The 24,504-nt window shown below is 51.5% G+C and overlaps 1 protein-coding gene across 1 annotated transcript in view; it reads left to right on the forward strand.

The window, feature by feature from the left end:
- The window catches only part of LOC122366711 (protein bark beetle-like), a 63,547-nt gene that overhangs the window by 17,106 nt on the left and 21,937 nt on the right, over positions 1–24,504 (forward strand). Inside the window, exons 3-7 of the mRNA XM_043339234.1 lie at positions 20,227–20,414; positions 20,684–20,883; positions 21,719–21,860; positions 22,179–22,420; positions 22,729–22,860. Of these exons, the coding sequence (XP_043195169.1) occupies positions 20,227–20,414; positions 20,684–20,883; positions 21,719–21,860; positions 22,179–22,420; positions 22,729–22,860 (904 nt within the window). The remainder of the gene's footprint in view (positions 1–20,226; positions 20,415–20,683; positions 20,884–21,718; positions 21,861–22,178; positions 22,421–22,728; positions 22,861–24,504) is intronic.

Genomic DNA, 24,504 nt, shown 5'->3' on the forward strand with positions numbered 1-24,504 from the left:
ACCAGCGTTATAGGTGCCCGAAGCCCTATCTATCCGTTGCTGGTAGTTAAGCTGTCGTCACAGACCTATCCGAAATGACCGCTGCACGGCCGGAGTAAATCGACTAACAGCGGGGTGGCCAGTACCGACTTACCGCGATCACCCGACTCGCATGCTTTGGTATTTAATGTTCACCCCCGTCCTGCAGCATCACACGTTTCTTCGCGGGACATTACTTAACCGGCGGCATACGTCTCCTCGCTGGGACGCCTGGGGTCCTAACCATCTCCGAAACTACCTACGTCGCTTATCGAATGTCATCCTGCGCTGATCACTCAATGGACCGATAGCGGACCTAACCTATCTTTTAAAACCGGGCGGGGTCACTAGGTCCCTCCGGGCTGCCTGCATCGTCTCCGTATAGCCACGGCTTTATGGGGCCCGCGCCGGCAACCGAACGGATTAGCCTTTGTCGGCTATGCACTCATCCTCAATAATCGATCCTCAACTCGCTCTCACCCTTTCTCTTCACTTCGCGACTTATTGCACGTATCCAGGGCTTACCCAAGCGAGGCCTACTATTTAAGTGGGGTCTATCCGAGCTGAGCTTCATTCAGGAAATCCGATTCCTCTACGTGTACAGTCTTCAATTCCATTTCACTCGCTTCTTATCTCCCTCCTAACCCATGGCCGCGTCGGTGGACTTTCCACGCACAGGGGCGTGACGTGCATCATCTATCTCCCCGGTTCCGTCCCTTGCAGTGTCCCCAGTGTCCATGTGGGGTAAAGTTACAAATATTTCGTGTGCGGCAAGGTCTATGTGTGCTCCTTATATTCGGACCGCTGGATAGGGTAGAGCGCCAGGAAATCCGCTGGCGAGGGCACTTGGGAGTCAACCGGAGAAGCTCCAGTATCGGTTGGGCTAGGGAGGTCCCGTATGTGTTGTGTATAATCGCTATCATTTGGACCGTGGGATAATTTGGGGAGGATGGAGTGCCAGGAAATCCACTGGCAAGGGCACTTAGGAGTCAACCGGAGAAGCTCCAGTATCGGTTAGGCTAGGGAGGTCCTGTATGTGTTGTGTGTAATCGCTATTGTTTGGACCGTGGGATAATTTGGGGAGGATGGAGTGCCAGGAAATCCACTGGCAGAGTTAGTTGACCGGCTGACCCCGGCCCAGTCGGACGCGGGTCGGATCGCTCCGTGCGCGCGGGCTACGACTGGTGGCGGTAACCGGCCCACTGTGCTTAGTGTGCGCGCGCCCGAGGCGGGTCAGGATGACCAAAAAGAGAAAGGCCGGTTCGCCGGCACAGAGTGGGCAAGGGAACCTGGACTTGAGTGATATGTGTGACGAACTTAAAACTTTCATCGCGAGTGAGAACACGAAGTGCGTGCGAGAAGTGAAGGAAGCAAATGATAGGCGCATGCAGGCGGTGGAGGACTCATTATCGTTCGCCCTCGACTCGGTTACGGCACTGTCCAACCGACAGAAATCAGCGGACTCCGAGCTCATGGAGCTGAAAAGGGAGACGGCAGACCTGAAGATGAGACTGCAGCAGCTCGAGCTCAAAGAGGACCGTCAGGAGCAGCAGAAGAGACTCAGCTCTCTGATATTCTCCGGTCCGGTGCTGCAGGCTGAGTCTCGCCGGGAGCGCGCGGCGAACCTCATTGAGTCGCTGATTCGTCAGTACATCCGACACGCCTTGGACCGCACCCAGGTAAAGACACTGATCAGATTCCGGAACGGAAAGGTGATGATGGAGTTTACATCATCAGGGCCCGGCTCTGACAGAGATATCGTCTACCGCTCCAGGGCGAGGCTGAGAGGGTCTGGTCTGTTCGTCTCCGAGTCGCTGACACCCCGTAGGCAAGCAATGTTCATGGACTTGCTAAGTCTGAAAAAGGAGGGCCGAATTTTTTCGGTATTCACCCGGTCAGGAGACATTCTGGCGTGCAAGTCACGTGACTCGGCGCCTGTCCGGGTTGCGGACCCCGAGGCGGTGCGGCGGCTGGCCGTGTCTGGCGCGCCGCGCCGGCCCGCACAGGGGCGCGCCCAGGAGGCCGGTCGAGGGGCGCTGCTCGGCTCGCGGTCTGCTCGGGACGCACCGGAGCGCGGCGCGGTGGGAGGGGTCCCTCGTGCCGACCGCGGCGAGAACAAAGAGACGGAGGCGGCCTGTCCGACGGATACCGCTGACGCTGTGCGCCGCGATCCACCTCCCGAGCCTCGGGAGCAGCAGCGGCAGCGTGCTGTGGACACGTCGGAGCTGGCTGACCGGAGCGATCATCAGAGGTGCGTCTCTTCACTACTGGACTGCGCCCGGGAGTCGCCGGTTCGGCTGGTCCACCTGTCCCCGCCCCTTTTGGGAGTGGTGGCTGCGGGTGGTGCTGCCGGGCCGTCGGTTGGCGGCGCTGGGGGCGGCTCCCCGACGCTGGACAACGCGTCGGCTGATTCGGCGGGTCCCCTCAGACGGCGGGCGGAGACGTCCCCGCCCGAGTCGGGGGGCGGCCTGGGCCCGCCTATGGCGGTGACGTCAGCGTCCGGCTCCGGGCAGCTGGCTGCTGTGCCCGTGCTGAGATCCGGTGGACGGGCGGCGAGCGAGGTGAGTAGCCCGACTGCAGTGCTGCCACCTAGGGAGCGACCTGCGAGTGTAGAGGGGCTGCGGTCGCCGGAAGGTGGCACTGTTAGCGCAGTGACGCAGCGCGACCGGGCGAGTGACGGGTCGCCGTCGCAGGCGGGAGGGGACATGGGACTGACCAGTGTGGCGGGTGCAGCTGCTCCTCAGGAGGGGGCATACGTTGACAGGGACTCAAACTGGTCGGAGGGGGGTAGGAAGAGAAGGTCCAGGAGCTTCGGCTCCCGAGACATCAGAGAATACTTCTAGTGCACTGTCGTGTGTGTCCAACCATGAGGCAAATCAAAGTGTTTTTTTTTTGTTTTGTTTTTTGTTTTTTGTTTTTTTTTCTTTCTATGAAGGTCATCTCAAGCGAACATATGAAGTTAACTTATACAGTACATCTCTTTTGTGTATTGCCTCGGCATACCCTGACGTGGCGTCGTCAACTCGTGCGAGAATACATCATGTGCTTGTTTTTACGTTTGGTACTGTTTTTGTTCAGTTTTGTTGTCTGTTCTCTCTCGGTTGTTCTCGCGTTGCCTCGCAGGAGCCGCGTGGCGGTGCAGTCGGTGGCCGGCCGGTGTTCGCTGGGGGACGGTGGCCGTCCGGCGCTGCTGGTGGCCGGGACTGCTGCGGCGCGGCTGGTGGCGGCGTTGGCTGTGGCGTCTGGTGGTGCGGCTTCTCCGGTGGCGGAGTCAGTCTCGGTGCTGTCGGCGGCCGGGTCCGTCTCGGCGGCGGTGGCTGCGTGGCTGGGGTCGGTGGCGGGGTCGGCGACGGCCATCCCTGGACAGTGCATGGGTCATATGCACCTCTATCCTTTCAAATTCAATCACCGTAAGCGACAAATCCGTAAAAAGAAAAGAAATAGACGAGCTTAAATTGTTATCATTAAACTGTAGGGGGCTGGGAGGAAGTGAAAAGAGACGAGACGTACTTAATTATCTTAAAACTTTGTGTTATGACATATATCTATTACAAGACACACACCTGATAGAAAACAAAGAGCCGTTCTTCAACAGTGTATGGGGAGGTAGTTGCTACCACTCATTTGGGACTTTCAATAGTCGAGGCACTTCTATCCTCATAAGTCCCCGAATTCAGCACGACCTTCTTCTACTCAAAAGGTGTCCAGAAGGGAACTACACCCTGTGTGTGCTAGAGTTGAAAGGCGCCACATATACAATACTAAATATTTACGGACCAAATGAAGACAGGCCAGAATTTTTCCATCAGGTCAGTGGTACATTGAGCCAAATTACATGTGAGAACCTTATCATTGGTGGCGACTTTAATTTTGTTATCGACTACCGGCGCGATTCGAATTACAATAGGCAGAATAATCCCGCAGCTCGGAACGCATTTGTCCAAATATTAGAAGAAGAAGCTTTGACGGATATTTGGCAAAAGATGAATCCCGGAAAACGAGCTTTCACGTGGACAAAATTAAATCCATATAAGTATGGGCGATTGGACATGATTTTTGTAAGCGACCATTTGGTAGATAGCGTTTCTTCAAGCGCTATTATCCCTGGATATCGCTCGGATCATAGCATTGTTACAGTGCAGATGAGGACACCCAGCAACAAACGGGGGCCAGGAATTTGGAAATTTAATAACTCACTCCTTGTAGACGAGTCATATGATCAGGCCATCAAAGAGCTTATAACTAATACGGTAGAACAATATGCTGTTCCAGTTTACACAACAGAATTTGTAAGAGACCAAAACAATTTCTGCAAAATCGACTTCACCATAAGCAGCCATATCTTCTACGAGACATTGTTAATGATGATTCGTGGTGAGACTGTTAGATTCGCAAAGAGGAAAGCACGAAAATTCAGGGAAGAGGAGGATAAAATTTGCAAAGAAATATCGCGGATTAGTGATCAGTTAAACAATTATCCCAGCCCTGATACACTTCAGCGCTTAGATCACGCTCAACAAAAATTAGAAGATAAAAGAAAGGTAAAAATTCAAGGTCTTATAACGAGGTCCAGGGTAAGCTGGCACGAGGAGGGTGAAAGATGCACGAAGTATTTCCTCTCTCTTGAAAAAAGGAACGCAGTGAAGGGTTCAATACAAATCCTCAGTTTGGATGACCGAGTTATCACTGATAAAAAAGAAATACTTGAATATTTTTCTGAAGGACTTCGGAAAAAGTATCTCAAAACTCGTTCCGTGATACCAAGCGGTTATCTGAGTAATAATATAAGGAAGAAGTTGAATGAACATGAAAAAAGAGTCTTAGACGAACCTATTTCTTTGAAAGAACTGAAACAGGCATTGATGAACATGAAAAAGGGCAAAACGCCGGGCTCGAACGGTTTTACATCCGAGTTTTTTAAACATTTTTGGGAATCATTAGGTATCTTTCTATATCGAGCATGGATTGAGAGATTCGAAGATCACAAAAATCTGAATTCACATAACGAAAGTATTGTTAAGCTGATTCCTAAACCAGGCGTACCAAAGGATTCGCCTAAAGGCTGGAGACCTATCTCGCTACTAAATGTAGATTTCAAAATTATATCGGCGGCAATAGCTAAAAGATTAAAAGCTGTGATACACAAACTCGTTTCACCCTCTCAAACAGCATACATTCCGGGACGTTTCATTGGGGAAAACAGTAGGCTGCTGTACGATGTTATTGAGCGCTTGAACAGTCAGGATGGGTCGGGGATTGTGATGGGGGTGGACTTTGAGGCAGCCTTTGATACAGTTTCCTGGGAATTCCTGTCAAACACGCTTGAGATTTATAATTTTGGTCATTATTTTCGAAAGCTCGTCAATGTGCTTTTTCTTAACCGAGATCTAAACTCACGTATCCTTCTAGATGGCAATCTTGGTGCAAAAATATTCATGCAAAGAGGCATTAGACAAGGTGACCCTATATCCGGCTATCTGTTTAATCTTATCATGGAACCTCTCGCGTATCAATTGAATACCTCTCCTTGTATAAGAGGCATCGATATATCCGATAGAACGGAAGTCCGATTATCACAGTATGCCGACGACCTCATTGTATTCTCAAGCGATAACATCTGTTCCATTAAAGGCATACTACATGAGCTTAATAATTACTCAAAGATAAGTGGATTAAAAGTCAATTTGCAAAAAACAAAATGTCTCCCTATAGGCCAGGTGCAGACTGACACCCTTGTGGAACTAGGTCTGAGCGTCGTTAGTGAGATGAAGATTCTTGGGATAGTGTATAACAAAAATAATGACAATATAACGTCTAACAATATCAGAACGATCATACCGAGGATAAAACAAGAGATAGCGCAATGGCGTAGAAGGCACCTAACGTTAATTGGAAAAATAACCGTTATTAAATCTCTTTTAGTCTCAAAACTAGTTCATTTATTGACATCACTACCAAACCTTGAGGAAGAGACCATTAAAGAGGTAGAGAACATACTATACCGCTTTCTGTGGAACAATGGCCCGGATAAAGTAAAACGTGCGCTAATAACAAAAGAATTTAGCGGGGGTGGCCTTAAAATGATAGATATTCGCTCCTTCATGACAAGTTTAAAAGTATCCTGGCTTAAAAGATTATACTGGGCACCTAAAGACGTTGGGTGGGCAATTATTGCACAGGATACAATTCCACCACTAGAAAACCTGGTCTGCTTCGGGTCAGTGAAATTAAGAATGGAGGCCAAAAAGGTAAAGAACAGGTTTTGGGAAGAAGTAATTCGCGGATGGTCGAGTTTCTGCACTGCATATAAACCTGACAACGATGAAATACTCGCGGACTTCATATGGTTTTCCGACAGCACAAAATACAAAAAGTCTATCGTTAAAGAATGGAACGAAAAAGGCCTTCGATTTATATCAGACCTGTTCAATCCTTTTGATGGCTCGCTACTGAGCAGAGAGCAGCTTGCAGCCACATATAAAATCAAAATGACATTTTTGTGCTATACCTCCATAATAAGAAGCCTGGCATTTGATACTTCCCCCAATGTAGCATGCATAGCTAAACACATATGGTATCCTATTCAACCTTTTAAAATCAAGCTTCTCTCACAAAACCTGCATCTTTCCAAAGTGGTATATAAAACCTTAGTAACAGGAATTAAAGTAAATCGCGATTCACACATATCTAAAATAAGTTGTAAGTGGATTCGAGATGTTGGTTCTATGCATAATGGAACTTTTTGCGATGTGCGATCGTCTACAAACAACACATATCTTCAAGCACTTCATTATCGAATTATTAACCGCATTGTTGCGACTAAAACTTTTCTCTGCCGAATCGGAAAAACAGAAACTGCTGCGTGCGACCTTTGTGGTAACGACGATACATTGTTTCACGCTCTGTATACATGCAACATAATTCAAAACTTTATACATAATTTAAAATCACATGTTCAAAGTCATTATAATATCAACTTAATAACAACACCTGAAAGCTGGATATTTCCTTGTCGTGACAAGGAAACAAACATTGAAATACTCATCAAATTGGTAGCAAAACACACAATAATGCGCTCCAAAAATAAGAACCGTCCCCCTAGTATCCCTTTGTTTACGTCCCTGCTCTGGGCAGAAGCCATGAAAGAAAAAAAGGCGGCTAAAAACTCTAGGCAATTTGAAAAATTCGAAAACAAATGGGGGAATGTTATAAATATTCTACAAAACATAGGCACCGATTGAAATGTGATGGCCGCCGCCGTCACCGCCGCCGTCGTCGCCATCCCGGTCGCTGCTGTCGGGGGGACCTGGGCTGCCCGCCCTCGCCGCCTCCGGAGAATGGCTGCCGCTGCCTGGCTGCTCGGCCTGCGCTGCCGTCGGCCGCGTTTCGGCTTCCTGCGTCGCCGCGGTGGCCGTGTTGGTGGCCGTTCCCTGGTGGAGCTGATCCGGCTGCTGTGCGCTGATGTGCGTTCTGACATTTGTAACAGGGACGGACGCCGGCACCGATACCCGAGTGGTGTCATACCTGTCAGCTGACGCGCCGCGCGTCCGTCTCGCGGTGGGTGGGTGGGGCCCCCACCGTGGGGGAGGGGGCTGTCGACGAGATGAGCTGAACTCCGCTCTTAATGCGATGTTGCAATGCGTCGTGCGTCAACTCCGTGCTCCGTGCCCGCGCCCCGTGAGAGCCGGGCTGTGGAGGCCGCCGGCGGGCGGGCCGCGCTTTGGGCGCTGCCGACGACGGGCCATATGTACGTAAATGTCTCCGCGGCCTCTGTATTCGGTTGGTGGTGGGTGACGACCGCTGGCATGCCGGAAGGGCTTGTGGTTCAGAATGGTGATAATGATCTAGTTGATATGCTATTTATGCAGTTTCATGTGCTCTTTACTGCATCTTTTGTGGGCGGATCGCGGAAGAGTGGAAGTGTGATGGATGACTGGACTGTGGCAGTAATGCTGTTTATTTGACAATAAATGCACTTAAAAAAAAAAAAAAAAAAAAATCGACTAACAGCGGGGTGGCCAGTACCGACTTACCGCGATCACCCGACTCGCATGCTTTGGTATTTAATGTTCACCCCCGTCCTGCAGCATCACACGTTTCTTCGCGGGACATTACTTAACCGGCGGCATACGTCTCCTCGCTGGGACGCCTGGGGTCCTAACCATCTCCGAAACTACCTACGTCGCTTATCGAATGTCATCCTGCGCTGATCACTCAATGGACCGATAGCGGACCTAACCTATCTTTTAAAACCGGGCGGGGTCACTAGGTCCCTCCGGGCTGCCTGCATCGTCTCCGTATAGCCACGGCTTTATGGGGCCCGCGCCGGCAACCGAACGGATTAGCCTTTGTCGGCTATGCACTCATCCTCAATAATCGATCCTCAACTCGCTCTCACCCTTTCTCTTCACTTCGCGACTTATTGCACGTATCCAGGGCTTACCCAAGCGAGGCCTACTATTTAAGTGGGGTCTATCCGAGCTGAGCTTCATTCAGGAAATCCGATTCCTCTACGTGTACAGTCTTCAATTCCATTTCACTCGCTTCTTATCTCCCTCCTAACCCATGGCCGCGTCGGTGGACTTTCCACGCACAGGGGCGTGTGACGTGCATCATCTATCTCCCCGGTTCCGTCCCTTGCAGTGTCCCCAGTGTCCATGTGGGGTAAAGTTACAAATATTTCGTGTGCGGCAAGGTCTATGTGTGCTCCTTATATTCGGACCGCTGGATAGGGTAGAGCGCCAGGAAATCCGCTGGCGAGGGCACTTGGGAGTCAACCGGAGAAGCTCCAGTATCGGTTGGGCTAGGGAGGTCCCGTATGTGTTGTGTATAATCGCTATCATTTGGACCGTGGGATAATTTGGGGAGGATGGAGTGCCAGGAAATCCACTGGCAAGGGCACTTAGGAGTCAACCGGAGAAGCTCCAGTATCGGTTAGGCTAGGGAGGTCCTGTATGTGTTGTGTGTAATCGCTATTGTTTGGACCGTGGGATAATTTGGGGAGGATGGAGTGCCAGGAAATCCACTGGCAAGGGCACTTAGGGAGTCAACCGGAGAAGCTCCAGTATCGGTTAGGCTAGGGAGGTCCTGTGTGTATTGTGTGTAATCGCTATTGTTTGGACCGTGGGATAATTTGGGGAGGATGGAGTGCCAGGAAATCCACTGGCAAGGGCACTTAGGAGTCAACCGGAGAAGCTCCAGTATCGGCTAGGCTAGGGAGGTCCTGTGTGTGTTGTGTATAATCGCTATTGTTGGACCGTGGGATAATTTGGGGAGGATGGAGTGCCAGGAAATCCACTGGCAAGGGCACTTAGGAGTCAACCGGAGAAGCTCCAGTATCGGTTAGGCTAGGGAGGCCCTGCATGTGTTGTGTATAATCGCTTTGTGCACTGTGTAAACTCAACAGATAAAGAGAACTGATCGTTGTAAATTACTCTGGCCGGACACCTTGGAAACGACCTCTTTCCTGACTGTGGGTTAGCATATGGCCTTTTATGCTCCATCCTCCGATTCCTGCCCCTTCAGCACTACTCACACTCGTATTTCGATATTTACAAGTCCCATTTATTTACATACTCCGACGCAACACCTTAAATTCCCTTTCACGTCAAATTTAAAGAAAACATTCTGGGCCCAGGCCGCCCATCAACTGAGCCCCACAAGCCGCGCGGTGCGGTACACAGTCGCCCGTCCCTTTCCCGACTCCCCACGGTGCATGTATTCCCCTCCGTCCGCTTAAATCACAACGGGGCGCCAGACGACTGAAGAGGGCCCACGTCGGCACGCGTGTCGCACTACGCGCACAGTTACATAATTGATCGAAATCGAATTGTGAAATTAAGCTACCTAGACTGAAAGTCCCAAGAATAAATTTAAATACCTAAGCTGAATGGCCTAAAATATTGCGGACGACACCTAAAAGGGGAATATAATGTGGCTCACATAGCAGTAACGAAAGGGGGGGGGGGTTACTTGGAGGATTTAGGGACTAGGTGCGCACCCGTGTTCACCGCGTGACCTTACTTGAGATGGAGTCGCTGACATGATGGTCGTGACCGTCCAGCGCCCGGCCAGGCGGCCGGAGCCGCCGCCGGCGCCGTGATGCCTGCCGCTGGTCTCTCGTGGGCTGTCCACGGTGTCAGATGTGAGCCGAGAGCGAAGAGCGGCGTGGGATCCGTCGTCCGAGAGAGAGCCAGAGAGCGCGGAATGCGTCGTCCGAGAGAGCTTTTCAGTTCCGTTTCATCAACTTATACTTCTGATGACGTCATACTTCAGAGGGCCGGGCAGCATCACCTTGTCCAATCTCCGTCCTCCATTCTCAGAAGCTGCACTCGGCTCCGCCCTCGAAAGTTCGTGATTTGCTGACAAAGTTCGGTTCCCCTCCGGCCATGGCAGTCGCACCCTTTCACGCAGCGACCGGGTGGAATTCGCCGCCGGCGCTCACGGCGCCTGAGGCGCCAGGTGGCGGGCCTGGCCCTCTGCTCCCCTTGTTTTGAAGTCAGGTCCGGCCAGATGTCCTATATTTTGTCGTTGGCGACCGAGTTCCATTTCATCCTGTTTTCGTACAACCCGGGTCGGTCTCCGCTCCCCTTTCTTGTTTTGGTTCAAATCAGGGCCGGTCTGCACTCCCCTCTCCTTGTTCTCTGGCGGGGTGCCGAGCGTGGGACAGAGTCTTGTTTTCCAAAGGCTAAACTGATTAATGGCTCGAGGCTGGCAGAATGGCGCGTTTCGGTATGCTATTTGTTGGCTTCAGATCCGGGTTCTCATGAAGTGGGGTGGTCATCTATAGAGGACCCCTGTTTGTCAGAGCCGACTGCGCCGTCTGTGTGGACGCCAGCTGGGACGGAGAGAGGGTATTACAGCCGATTTAGCCGGCTGACCGTGTCTGTGCGGCGCTCGCAGATGGCCGTGTTTCAGCTTGTGGCACAGCTTGCAGTTCAGCATGAAAGATGAAAAAAATGTAACGCATCTGCGTTACATTTTCAGACCTCTTTTTATAGTCGCGCCCCGCGACTAAACGTTTGAGAGCCCGCTTCTGCCGTGCTATTTGGTGCCGTTTCGTCGTGTTTCTTGGTGACTTCTTTGACGAGAGCGGGTGGCCGTCTTCTAATGGATTGGTAGCTATTTCAACAGGAGTGTTCGGTTGGGGAGGATGGTGTAATACGAGCTTGGATGATTGGGACATAAGGAGTGCGGGTTTTTGTGTCATTGCACAGTATTTCAGGCCATCCTTACATTTCCAGAATTAAAAACATTCACGTACTATCCCGTAAAACACCACCAACTACACATCAAATAATTTGCGCGCAAAACAATGGAAATTGAATGAAACCATTGAAATAATTAACACATGACAATACAAAATAACATTGGTACATTTGGTTACTATAATTCAGATCAAATTAGCGATAACATACCGGTGCAGATTGTGGTATGCCAAAGAAGTGAGCCCGGCACCTGATGGTGGCTCCATGAGCCACGACAGCTCCGGTCCGGGATGGCCGCGATGACGGACTGACGGTCGCCCGCAATTCGATCTCGAACCGGCCGGCTGCTGTTGTAGTCTGGTCCCAGTCCCGGACTCGCCCAGGACTCCCCCAGTCTCGCAGTTGCAGTCGTAGTTCGTCATTGCTGCCGATTGCGGCCGCCCTGGTGAACTGTCCGGCTTTGCTGCGATCGGGTCCAGAACTGGTCGCCTGTGGCTGGAACGTGGCTCCATCGTGTTTTTAGTTGTCACCACTGATCTGGCGGCCGCCGAGGTTGCGTTCTGGTGCGGACTGCCGGTGATGGAACGGCTGTCACATCCAGTGGCAGACTCGGCTACTGGCTACACTGTAGCCTTTCCGACGATTTTGCGGCTGTTGCTGTAGATGGGCCACAGCTCTGGTCGCCGCCGGCATCCCAGTTGGTCTGGTAGTCACGGGAGAGGTAGCCCAACTTGACTGCCGATGCTGGAACGGATGCAGTCGGTGTTGTTGTCCAGGCCTGTTGTCCTTGCTGTCTGCTCTACGGTTATTTGGCTGTGATGATGAGCCCTTCGTTCTGACTTGCAGCACATCTCATGAGTCGGTCTCCAAGACTGGGAAGTGGGAAGTGGGAGCCGCCTGCATTTGATGGAAGGGCAGATTACCACCTTCCAGTGCAGCGGGCGGCCAGAAATCGGCTCTCAGGCTGGTCCGGTCCATTACGGCTGTTCATTGTGGTCCGTGGTCGAATCTGGCGACATTCAGATCTGCCCGAACGGCTGTGCCAATGGTGTTCCATGGTTGTAGTTGTCGTCACCATTACTCCGGTTGCCGTCTGATTTTGTCGTCATACACGTGCGATGGTAGCTGCTAACAACATTGTAGTTTTGGTTCTATTCGTGTCTCCTTCTCCTTCTTCCGGTCTTCTGTTGTTATTTATTTCAGGCGTTGTCTTCATTTTGAGTCTCCTTTGGTACTGGTTGTCAGCATCAGCCAGTCTGCTGTTGATGACTAGCATTTTGTGCCGGCGTCTCTCGTCACTCCTTGTTGCGCGCTTGCTCTCCCCACTTTCGCATTTTGGGAAGAGAATGCGCGAGATGTCATTATTTTCAAAGCATTTCATCTTTTTCTTCTCAGTTGTTGTTTCCCTTCTGTGGTTTCAGGTCTGCATTGTAATTCAGTATTAGTGGCATCGTTTTCATCGGTCTCCTTCATTTTGTTTTCTTCCGCCGTCAATCTCCGCTGTGTGCCTTCCTTCTTTTCACTTTACTGTTCTTCATATTACTTCAATAACAACCTCGATCATCTTCAATCTCTGCCGTCACCTTTTTTCAATATGATGCGTCTTTTCTTGCCTTCTTCAGCCCTGATTCCAGTCGACAACATTCGATACCTTCATAGCGTCACGCTCAGTCGTATCTTCATTATATACATCGGATTCGGCAACACACATGACTGCCTGCTTTGTAACGGGGTTTTCCGTCGTGGAAAACGGCTCGTGGACGGTTGCCGGTCTCCTGTCAGTTCTCTCCAGAGGCGGGTCAGTCCACGGGTCACACATAGGTCACTGCACCTTTTTGGTATAGGATGGGTGCAATCTCTTAAAATTGGGTTAAAATGGCATCGTCGGTGTGATTACTCTAACTTTGGATCACGGGATTTCATTCAAGGTTAGGGTTCGCTAGATGTGAGCCACATAAATTTATTTAACGATAACTGAGGCAAAAAAAAAATATATACTAAGCCCGCTCGCCCGTCACTGAAAATTGATTCTCAAGTTACCCTTATCATTTCATTCAGCTATTTACACACTTCAGCAATCCACGCTTTCTAATTTCAGTCAAAAATGAATTTCAACCTGAGCAACACCACTTGAGTGACCTAATGCACGTGCACCTAGCTAAGACATATGTACACTAAAGTTTCTTTACTCACGCTCCCATTTCCTCTGAAATTTTAGCTTTGGGTTCGGCAATGCACGTTCGTCCACCGACTTCATGTTTCCTTTGATTGATCCTGCCCCACGTTGGGTGCGCCAAATCTGTAGCGGGGTTTCGCGGCGTTGGGGAGCTAACTGGGCAGTGTCTTTCGATAGTGAGAGCTCCGTCGGCGCGCTCCATAGAAGCCCTTCTCTGGTAGAGATAGAGAGCAAGAAAGCTCCGTCGGCGCGCTCCTAAAAGCCCTTCTCTGTATCCAGCCCCTCGCGAACCCGTTCCGACTCTGACTCTATCTTTCCGGGGCGATCAATCATCGGAAACACATAGGCCAGGGTTAAGGAATGGGAGGAGAGATAAATAATAACCCATTATCCTTGATCACGTTGAAATAGGAACTCAACTCTACATAACCCAAGGTCCCACTCTCAGACAACAGCGCCCTTCCTAGCTTGAGGGTCATCTCCCACCAGATATATGTATCAATCATTCGTCCATTTATCCATCCCCTTACAACCCTGTCATTCGTCCACTTATACCTCGTAATTTACCAGAGTTGACCATCTCCGGTCCCTCCCCTTTTTCCTAACTTCCCCCGGTGGTGCTAGGGCGCGCAAAGTCGTTATCGAGTCATTGGCCTTAAATTTCATTTAACCGTTATCCCTTCATAACCACAATGCTCCGTACATCAGACAAACGCTTCATAATGCTCACGCTACACAATTAGAGATACGACCCACCACAGATTTCGGCACTCGACCTTCGCCTTACGTGACTTATTGCGGTCCGTCCCATCACCATGTCGAACTACCTACACAAAAACATAAATGTCTTCGGCCAGCGGTTCCGAGACTACGGCTCGCAGGACACTGTGTAGTCCGGTTTCCGCGGGGGACTTATTTGAAATTTGAGACCGGGGCTGGGTAACTAAGGTCCGTCCGGGCTGCCTGCGTCGTCTCCGTATAGCCGCGGTTTTCGGGCCAGCCCCCGGTGACCGAAAAGGGTTAGTCGTTCGTCGGCTTTACACGAATCCATGACTACCAGTTTATGCCAAATTGCCTATAATAAAACGAAAACTAAGCGTATCACGGCCCGCGGTGGGCTTATCTAAAATTTGAAACCGGGCTGGGTAACTAGGTCCGTCCGGGCTGCCTGCATCGTCTCCGTATAGCCACGGCTTTTGGAACAGCACCGGCGACCGAACGGGTTAGCCTCCGTTGGCTTCACACTTATCCACGACTACCAGCGTTATAGGTGCCCGAAGCCCTATCTATCCGTTGCTGGTAGTTAAGCTGTCGTCACAGACCTATCCGAAATGACCGCTGCACGGCCGGAGTAAATCGACTAACAGCGGGGTGGCCAGTACCGACTTACCGCGATCACCCGACTCGCATGCTTTGGTATTTAATGTTCACCCCCGTCCTGCAGCATCACACGTTTCTTCGCGGGACATTACTTAACCGGCGGCATACGTCTCCTCGCTGGGACGCCTGGGGTCCTAACCATCTCCGAAACTACCTACGTCGCTTATCGAATGTCATCCTGCGCTGATCACTCAATGGACCGATAGCGGACCTAACCTATCTTTTAAAACCGGGCGGGGTCACTAGGTCCCTCCGGGCTGCCTGCATCGTCTCCGTATAGCCACGGCTTTATGGGGCCCGCGCCGGCAACCGAACGGATTAGCCTTTGTCGGCTATGCACTCATCCTCAATAATCGATCCTCAACTCGCTCTCACCCTTTCTCTTCACTTCGCGACTTATTGCACGTATCCAGGGCTTACCCAAGCGAGGCCTACTATTTAAGTGGGGTCTATCCGAGCTGAGCTTCATTCAGGAAATCCGATTCCTCTACGTGTACAGTCTTCAATTCCATTTCACTCGCTTCTTATCTCCCTCCTAACCCATGGCCGCGTCGGTGGACTTTCCACGCACAGGGGCGTGACGTGCATCATCTATCTCCCCGGTTCCGTCCCTTGCAGTGTCCCCAGTGTCCATGTGGGGTAAAGTTACAAATATTTCGTGTGCGGCAAGGTCTATGTGTGCTCCTTATATTCGGACCGCTGGATAGGGTAGAGCGCCAGGAAATCCGCTGGCGAGGGCACTTGGGAGTCAACCGGAGAAGCTCCAGTATCGGTTGGGCTAGGGAGGTCCCGTATGTGTTGTGTATAATCGCTATCATTTGGACCGTGGGATAATTTGGGGAGGATGGAGTGCCAGGAAATCCACTGGCAAGGGCACTTAGGAGTCAACCGGAGAAGCTCCAGTATCGGTTAGGCTAGGGAGGTCCTGTATGTGTTGTGTGTAATCGCTATTGTTTGGACCGTGGGATAATTTGGGGAGGATGGAGTGCCAGGAAATCCACTGGCAAGGGCACTTAGGGAGTCAACCGGAGAAGCTCCAGTATCGGTTAGGCTAGGGAGGTCCTGTGTGTATTGTGTGTAATCGCTATTGTTTGGACCGTGGGATAATTTGGGGAGGATGGAGTGCCAGGAAATCCACTGGCAAGGGCACTTAGGAGTCAACCGGAGAAGCTCCAGTATCGGCTAGGCTAGGGAGGTCCTGTGTGTGTTGTGTATAATCGCTATTGTTGGACCGTGGGATAATTTGGGGAGGATGGAGTGCCAGGAAATCCACTGGCAAGGGCACTTAGGAGTCAACCGGAGAAGCTCCAGTATCGGTTAGGCTAGGGAGGCCCTGCATGTGTTGTGTATAATCGCTTTGTGCACTGTGTAAACTCAACAGATAAAGAGAACTGATCGTTGTAAATTACTCTGGCCGGACACCTTGGAAACGACCTCTTTCCTGACTGTGGGTTAGCATATGGCCTTTTATGCTCCATCCTCCGATTCCTGCCCCTTCAGCACTACTCACACTCGTATTTCGATATTTACAAGTCCCATTTATTTACATACTCCGACGCAACACCTTAAATTCCCTTTCACGTCAAATTTAAAGAAAACATTCTGGGCCCAGGCCGCCCATCAACTGAGCCCCACAAGCCGCGCGGTGCGGTACACAGTCGCCCGTCCCTTTCCCGACTCCCCACGGTGCATGTATTCCCCTCCGTCCGCTTAAATCACAACGGGGCGCCAGACGACTGAAGAGGGCCCACGTCGGCACGCGTGTCGCACTACGCGCACAGTTACATAATTGATCGAAATCGAATTGTGAAATTAAGCTACCTAGACTGAAAGTCCCAAGAATAAATTTAAATACCTAAGCTGAATGGCCTAAAATATTGCGGACGACACCTAAAAGGGGAATATAATGTGGCTCACATAGCAGTAACGAAAGGGGGGGGGGGTTACTTGGAGGATTTAGGGACTAGGTGCGCACCCGTGTTCACCGCGTGACCTTACTTGAGATGGAGTCGCTGACATGATGGTCGTGACCGTCCAGCGCCCGGCCAGGCGGCCGGAGCCGCCGCCGGCGCCGTGATGCCTGCCGCTGGTCTCTCGTGGGCTGTCCACGGTGTCAGATGTGAGCCGAGAGCGAAGAGCGGCGTGGGATCCGTCGTCCGAGAGAGAGCCAGAGAGCGCGGAATGCGTCGTCCGAGAGAGCTTTTCAGTTCCGTTTCATCAACTTATACTTCTGATGACGTCATACTTCAGAGGGCCGGGCAGCATCACCTTGTCCAATCTCCGTCCTCCATTCTCAGAAGCTGCACTCGGCTCCGCCCTCGAAAGTTCGTGATTTGCTGACAAAGTTCGGTTCCCCTCCGGCCATGGCAGTCGCACCCTTTCACGCAGCGACCGGGTGGAATTCGCCGCCGGCGCTCACGGCGCCTGAGGCGCCAGGTGGCGGGCCTGGCCCTCTGCTCCCCTTGTTTTGAAGTCAGGTCCGGCCAGATGTCCTATATTTTGTCGTTGGCGACCGAGTTCCATTTCATCCTGTTTTCGTACAACCCGGGTCGGTCTCCGCTCCCCTTTCTTGTTTTGGTTCAAATCAGGGCCGGTCTGCACTCCCCTCTCCTTGTTCTCTGGCGGGGTGCCGAGCGTGGGACAGAGTCTTGTTTTCCAAAGGCTAAACTGATTAATGGCTCGAGGCTGGCAGAATGGCGCGTTTCGGTATGCTATTTGTTGGCTTCAGATCCGGGTTCTCATGAAGTGGGGTGGTCATCTATAGAGGACCCCTGTTTGTCAGAGCCGACTGCGCCGTCTGTGTGGACGCCAGCTGGGACGGAGAGAGGGTATTACAGCCGATTTAGCCGGCTGACCGTGTCTGTGCGGCGCTCGCAGATGGCCGTGTTTCAGCTTGTGGCACAGCTTGCAGTTCAGCATGAAAGATGAAAAAAATGTAACGCATCTGCGTTACAGAACACAATTACAGAGGCGATGTTTGTCAGACCCGAAATGCATTATACTGGGGAAGGAGCACTTATTGGTGTGCAGCTTTATTTAGGGTTAGATGATCCTCATTCACTGATAGTAAAGTGGACTCTTCAGCGCTCTTCAATCTTGGTTGTGTCACGTGTGTCCCTATCTCGTCATACGGAAGAGCATAGGTCGGTGCCCAAACAATGGTGACCCGTCTCGGAGCGCTGGCCTCCGCCGCAGCTATACCTCTGAGCTCAGACAGTCGGCACTGCATAAACGTAGCCGGTGGCCTTGAGTGGCCGACTCTGCCGACTCGGTCCCTCTGTGACGTCATTGGTAGAGGGAAGTCAGCTGACCGCCGGCTGAAGTGCGTCATAACAGCCCTCCATGTAATGGACCGGTTAGAACGACTCGGGAGGGAACAGTCGAGATGAGGATAGGCGCTTCGAGATGTAGGAACTCTGCTACATTTTTTTCCGACGTACAAAGTCTCTTGAAAGTTGAAGGCTTGATCTGAGCTAGACTAGCACACCTCTGGATCAGGTTAAGAGATGCATTGCCCTTTGGCATGTCGCTAGCTAGCTGGTTCTATGTCAGGCGCAGCTGCCTGGCCTACAGCCAGCATGCATTCGGGTATGGCCTTCACACTTGTCTCTGTTTTGCCTTTGGAGCCGGTCTTATCGTGACTGGCATTCCGCCCACTTTTCAAGCCGCTGTGGTGCACGTTTGTTACTTTATTACAATTGTCTAATCCTTACAGTATGTACGTGCAGTGTGATCTAAAATGAACTGTAATCACAACACGAAGTAGCAGTCACACGCAGCCTGCCAGTTGCCACATTGTAGGAAAAACGGTAATGTCCTTCAATATGTTATCTCCAACATGTTTTGAACGGTTTCAGACAATGCAGCAGCAAGGATATTATCGCCTTTAGAGAAGCCTCTTTGCATATTTGCCGCATAGTTATCTGTCACTGTGCTGCGCCTGCAGGGTGGCAGAGCTGATAACCCGCGTACCGAGACGCGGTCGCTGGTGTTAGTGACCTACGCTGAACTGCAGTCTCCCTGCGCCAGCCCGCCTCCCGGCCAGGATCTCGGCTCGGTCCTCAGTTTCTCTTGGTCCGCTGCACGAAACAGACGAGATGGAGCTGTTTTATGAGAATAAATGGCATGCTCCGTGTGAACTTGAGATAGCGAGTATGATAGCGATCTCATTATAACAAAGGCTGGACAGTCGTGTGGGTGTGCGGCGCGGTTGAGAAACTCGCCTTATTCTGTTTTCTGTGACCGTTGTTGGTCCGTCCGGCGCCGTGGAGTTGTTCGTTTGTTTCTGCTCTGGTTGGCTGCGTTGCGGCACGGCTTCTCTAACTAACCGGCACCGCCCCTCCTCGCTGTGTTTGTGTGTCTGTGTGTGCACGGAGCGCGTCGGTGCTGCCCCGTCACCGTCGGCCTGTGCCGCTTGGGAGCCGGTTATTGCAGTGGCGACGGAGGAGCAGATATCTCGTGAGAGGCACGCAATGGGCGGTGTTAATACTGGCTATTTGGGTCTTTTAATCGGGATCTTGGGTGGGCAGCACCGGTCTCGTCAGAGTGTTTAAAGTTCAAGGTAACCTTTGCTGGTTTAGCAAACCACGGTGACTATAAATATAGCAAACCAGCTGCAGTATTGTAGATAGCTAGGATTTTGAGAATTAAAAGAACTGGAGCAGTTGTCGATTTTCCTTTTAGCTCCCAAGTGAATGAAATTCGTTGTTATTCTGCATGAGATACGGGTCGGGGTTTCCTTGCTACATTCGTTGCATGATGATTTCATTGAGGAAACACAGGCTTATGGGTCGTTTCTGAACTCTGGCTTATCGATCCTGCTTTCTTCCCGCCACCTTACGGTCACAGCGTAACTACTAACTACATCGTTCTTCTTTAGCCTTGCAAAGTGTTGCTAGTGCTGCAGTTCATCATCTGCCCTGCCTGAATGGTCAAAGGTACAATCACAGCAGAGCGCCGCCAGCTTCTCCATTCGGATACCTATGTGGCAACTGTGCTCTGTGACCTCCCCCGTCTGCAGAGCTCGTAAAAGCTGACCCAACCCAGGCGGCTCGCTGCTTTCAATTGCCTCTCTCCTGTAGTTCTCACCCGCTACACTTTCCTCTCGGTGCAAGCCCTCTCATACTCGTTTGCCAATACGGTCGCTTCTATTTTGAGCTCGCCGCTCGTTCCCCCACTCTCCGGCTCACCTTTACCCTGAATCCATGTCTCGTATCCTCCTTCATTGTTGACCCTTTTCCTTTTCTTCATTCCCTGACCGCTTGACACCTCTGGATAAGCCCTAGTCTTTTCCCTCCCCCCCCCCCATCCGTACACACACATTCTGTCCCCACGGTACCGCTCTTTTACATCGCCTTTTTCTCTCGTTTCTGGAACCCTATCTCTTCTTAGCATCTCGCCTCTCTCCTTTCCACTCTTCTGACCATCTTCGCTCTCTGCCCTCAGCTGGACAGCGCCGGACGCGCGCGTGGCATGTCGTCAGATGGGTCTGACGGGCGGCGAGTACTCGGAGTGGTACCCGTGGCTGAACGGTACCCGCCGCCTGCTCTACGAGCGGCCCCAGTGTACCGGTACAGAGGCGCGTGTACAGGACTGCCACTGGGATACCCGAGCCATGGGAGCCGGCATATGCGGTACGTGGTACAGAGGAGTGGGTGGTTGGAAGTGGACTCTTCCGCTGATGGGGTACTCAGATTTCAAATATTGAGACGAGCTTAACATTTGTGCGATGTTGGAAAGTTGGCATTTAATCGATTTTTAACTGACCTATGCTATGAGATGGTGAGATAAATGGCGGTCTGTGGGAATTTATATTACTTTTGGATCAGTGCTCAGATTTAGGTCTATGACCTAACCAAAACCAGCCTGACCTGAGCTGACCTCTGATATGACCCTTCTGCAGATGAGCATGCTGACCTGGCGTTGCGCTGCCTGCCCGTATTCGACCTGACCCGACCGGCCGCCCACTGGCGCGGCCTAAGGTTCGAGCGGGCCGACCACACCAAACTGCTGACCGCCGACGACACGCTCTACCAGAAGTTCTCCGAGTCCAAACTGTACCACGTGGATGTGCTGGGAGCCGGCATGGGGCTGGGCAGACAGGTGAGGCTGAGACGGAAACGGAACTCTGAACAGTTCAACAGTGTAATATCAACGGCCGGGACAGAATGCGATTGCATGCTACTCCTCAGAGCGTTGTTAATATGATAATAATAACAGAGATGCCTTCGGGTTATCCTTCCAACAGCATGGGATGTGGATGCTGTTCGTGGGCCTCTTTTTACGTGTTTGCGCCGTGGTAGACATCTTTTTCTATTTCGTGTGTCACTTAAGTATGCAGCCCTACCGGTCAGCGGGCGAAGAGTCTCGTGAGCAGCCGTGGTTCGGCCACCGGCATGACAGTGTTATACCGAACCGTGAAATAAGCTCTGACGGCTCGCTTGAGTCGGACAGCACCGCGTTCCGTTCCGTCTGAAGTAGCCCTGAGTGTCGGTCAAACTAGGAGGTCGTGAGGGGTCGCCGAGGAGGGTCACTGGCCACGGGCAACGGCCGGGTAACGGGGAACCCGGGAGCGAGCGGGCCAGCCACGTGGAAGGGAACCGGTCAGGTTTCCTGTAGGAGTGCGGCTTTAGAAATTAGTGAGTGTGAGGGCACGTGTGAATACTGTGAGGTGGTTGAGTCACGCATATCTGACGTTTGAAGGTGTGCGTGCTTTAAGCATACAAGAAGCTTAGTGCATATTTAGTCTTTTGTTCTAGGTTGTCCATTTTCTTTCCTTTTGTCTTGCATAGAACTGTTACTTTATTGTTCCTATTCTCAATTGGCGACTGCATTCTACCTATTCCGTCTGTGTAAGGTGTGCAACGTTTGATCTATTAGGCCCCTCGTATGGTCGTGACCTGTCCTGACCTGACCTTCCCGATCCCGTCATTTGCAGGCACACGCGGCCATTGAGAGTATCGGCGTGCCTCCGCGTCTGTACGGTGTAACGGTGCGCCGATCGGCCTACGGAGGCATTAACATTACTTCGCCCGACTCGCTGGTTATCGTCAACAACTGCACAGTGGAGGAGAACGCGGGTAAGTCGGACGGTCCAAGGGCGGTCTGGCTTCTGAATTGTACTTTGGCGTTTATTTGGAACGACCGGGCCATAGATAGCCGGCGTCAATGGAACGTTAAAAGATAAAAGAAAACGAGAAATGGTAGCGGTAGCGGTTTAAATACAGAACTGCTGGAGAATTACATCAGAATCTCGGGAAATAATGGTTAGCAGTGGCAGCATATCCAATATTGTTTGGTGTGTACTGTGTTATTCTACTGTATAGGTCGCAATAGTACGATGTCTCACAGCTCTGCGCCACCTGAGCCATCGATGACCAATGGGCGCTTCTCTCCAGGTATCGGCGTCTACATGAACACCTCCACGGGCCTAGCGCGCGTCCACGACTGCCGGATCCGCGATAACGGGGCCGACGGTATCAAATTTGTCCAGCACGACATTCAGATCCCGCGCCGGGAGGTGGACGGCACGCCGGTCACCGACTTCTGCAGCTCCGGTACCATCGCACAGCAGATCTTCCCCATCTACACGGTGGCACAGCAGTTCAAGACCAGTTACCGGCCCATTCAGTGTCAAAAGGTATAGAAAGTCCGAGGAAACTGCTAGTACCGGAAAGGTCTTGAGATGAGATGAAATGAGAGGGCGCGTGTGTTATTCATTTTATATGCCAGTAGGCTAGCTATTGCTGGTGATTTACCAAGAAAGTGTTACAATATAAAGTATTATTCTGGCTTGCTACCCCAAAAGCTAAAGCTCTGCAGTAGTTTTATCCACATCATTCCTTTGGAAGCTAGATACCTAGCAGTTACATCTCGCTTTAGGAAAGCTTTGTTAGCTTTCCGGGAAAAGTGACAACTGACAATTCTAACCGTGTTTTTCTTCTGCAGCGTTTCCGCGCGCGGCCCGGCCTCGTGCTCACTGTCAACTTCCTCTACCTGATGAACGAACGGGACGACGACGCCCAGCTGAGCTTCTACGATGGCACGTCAACATCCTCCCCACTGCTCGGGACGTTCAAGGTAAGCCAAGGAGACACGTTCCCCATCCGCTGTTATAAGTCGCCGCGAGCATAGTCTTCAGAGATCCTGTACTCCCAAGATCAGCCCGCGTCAAGGTGCGGCCTGTCACAGGGCTAGTCTGTGTCAGGATTGCTGCCTGTAGCAGATCTGCGGTCTAGCGTCACTCTAGCGTGGACCGGACGGTGGTCGGGCAGCTAACGTGAGCGGCTCGGACGCACGACCTCGCTATGTTTGTGATCACTCCGGAAATGAGCCGTTTCGGCCGCGCACGCAACAATGAGCCGGGCCAGGGGGCTGACCTGTTGGGCGCGGTACGTTGTTCATCTGCGTGTTGTATTGATGGAATGCCAGTCATATAATTTATCGTTGGTATGACGTCATTTTAGCGTTGAATATTAAAATTTGTTCGTCATTGAAAGACTACGTTTGCTATTCAATGCCTTTAATTTGGCGAGCGGTTGCAATTAGTAATGTCGATACAATACAACAGTGGTCGGCAGGTCATTCGGGGTCGTGCCCTCTTTTTGGGCGCCAGGCAGGGCCATTACCCCCACCTACCAGACCCCATTGCTGAGACAACCAAGTTTACTGAAATTCCATACCGTCCTGGAACTCTTTGGGTATTTGTGCATTTCTAATGCATCAAGTTTAAAACATGACACTTCCTCCACAAAACATTTAATGCCTATATCCCAGTAGCGGCGGAACACCTTCAATTAAGGGGAGGGGAGGGGGGGCACTGCTGACTTTTGGTCCCATTCTTTCCATGCAACGCCCATAGGGCTAATGTTAAAATGCAAAAATCAAAGGGTGCACGGTGCCCCGGTGCCCTCCCCGTTCCGCCGCCTATGCTATATCCCATTTAACCCTTGTACGTTTAGGGGCGGCGGGTGGTTTTTTGTTAAAAGCTCACGTAAAAGGCATTGGATCACGACCAAATTGTACCCTCGAGCCCATCATATTTTTTTTACCAGCCCGGAAAATATCATGACCTGAGACCAGTTTTACCAAGTACAGAAAAATAACCGCCTGCCGGAATTTTTGCCTCAAGACCGCTTCACATACGGAGCGTAAACGCGATGGGCTCGTAAGCGGATAGGGCTGTACCGTTTACGCTCCATATGTGAAACGATCTTTAGGCAAAAATTCCGGCAGGCGGCTATTTTTCTGTTGGTAAAACTGGCCTCTGGACCCATAATGACCGTTGGCTTATAAGCTTTTTCTGGAGATCATCTTGAGCCATAAACTCTCACTTCAAGGAGTTATAGCGGGTCCCGATTTTCTCGACACTTGTCATTGCCCTCTTGAATGAGACGGAATGACCAAGGACCTTAAAAATGGGCAGCAGCGGCTTCCTATTGTCATGGGTAGCACGCTCGTCTTTTTTATGCACAGCTCCATATCAGAGTCCGAGAGGCCGCGGGGGTCCGATCGACTCCTCCCCCTTACGTTAGCGGCTGTTGAAACGCCAACAGACGGGCGACGGTCAAAAGTTGCAGCTGCTTTTGTATATACGACTGTACGGAGGGGTGAGATGGTGAGGGGAGCAGGTAAATACGTGAAAATTGGTATCTAATCAATGTGTGCTGACTGCTGTGCCTTTGGCCTGGGCTAATCTTTGAACCCTGGGATGCAACAGTCACG

This window comes from Amphibalanus amphitrite, unplaced genomic scaffold, assembly GCF_019059575.1.
Source record: "Amphibalanus amphitrite isolate SeventyFive unplaced genomic scaffold, NRLGWU_Aamphi_draft 000826F_arrow, whole genome shotgun sequence".
Taxonomy (NCBI): Eukaryota; Metazoa; Arthropoda; class Thecostraca; order Balanomorpha; family Balanidae; genus Amphibalanus; species Amphibalanus amphitrite.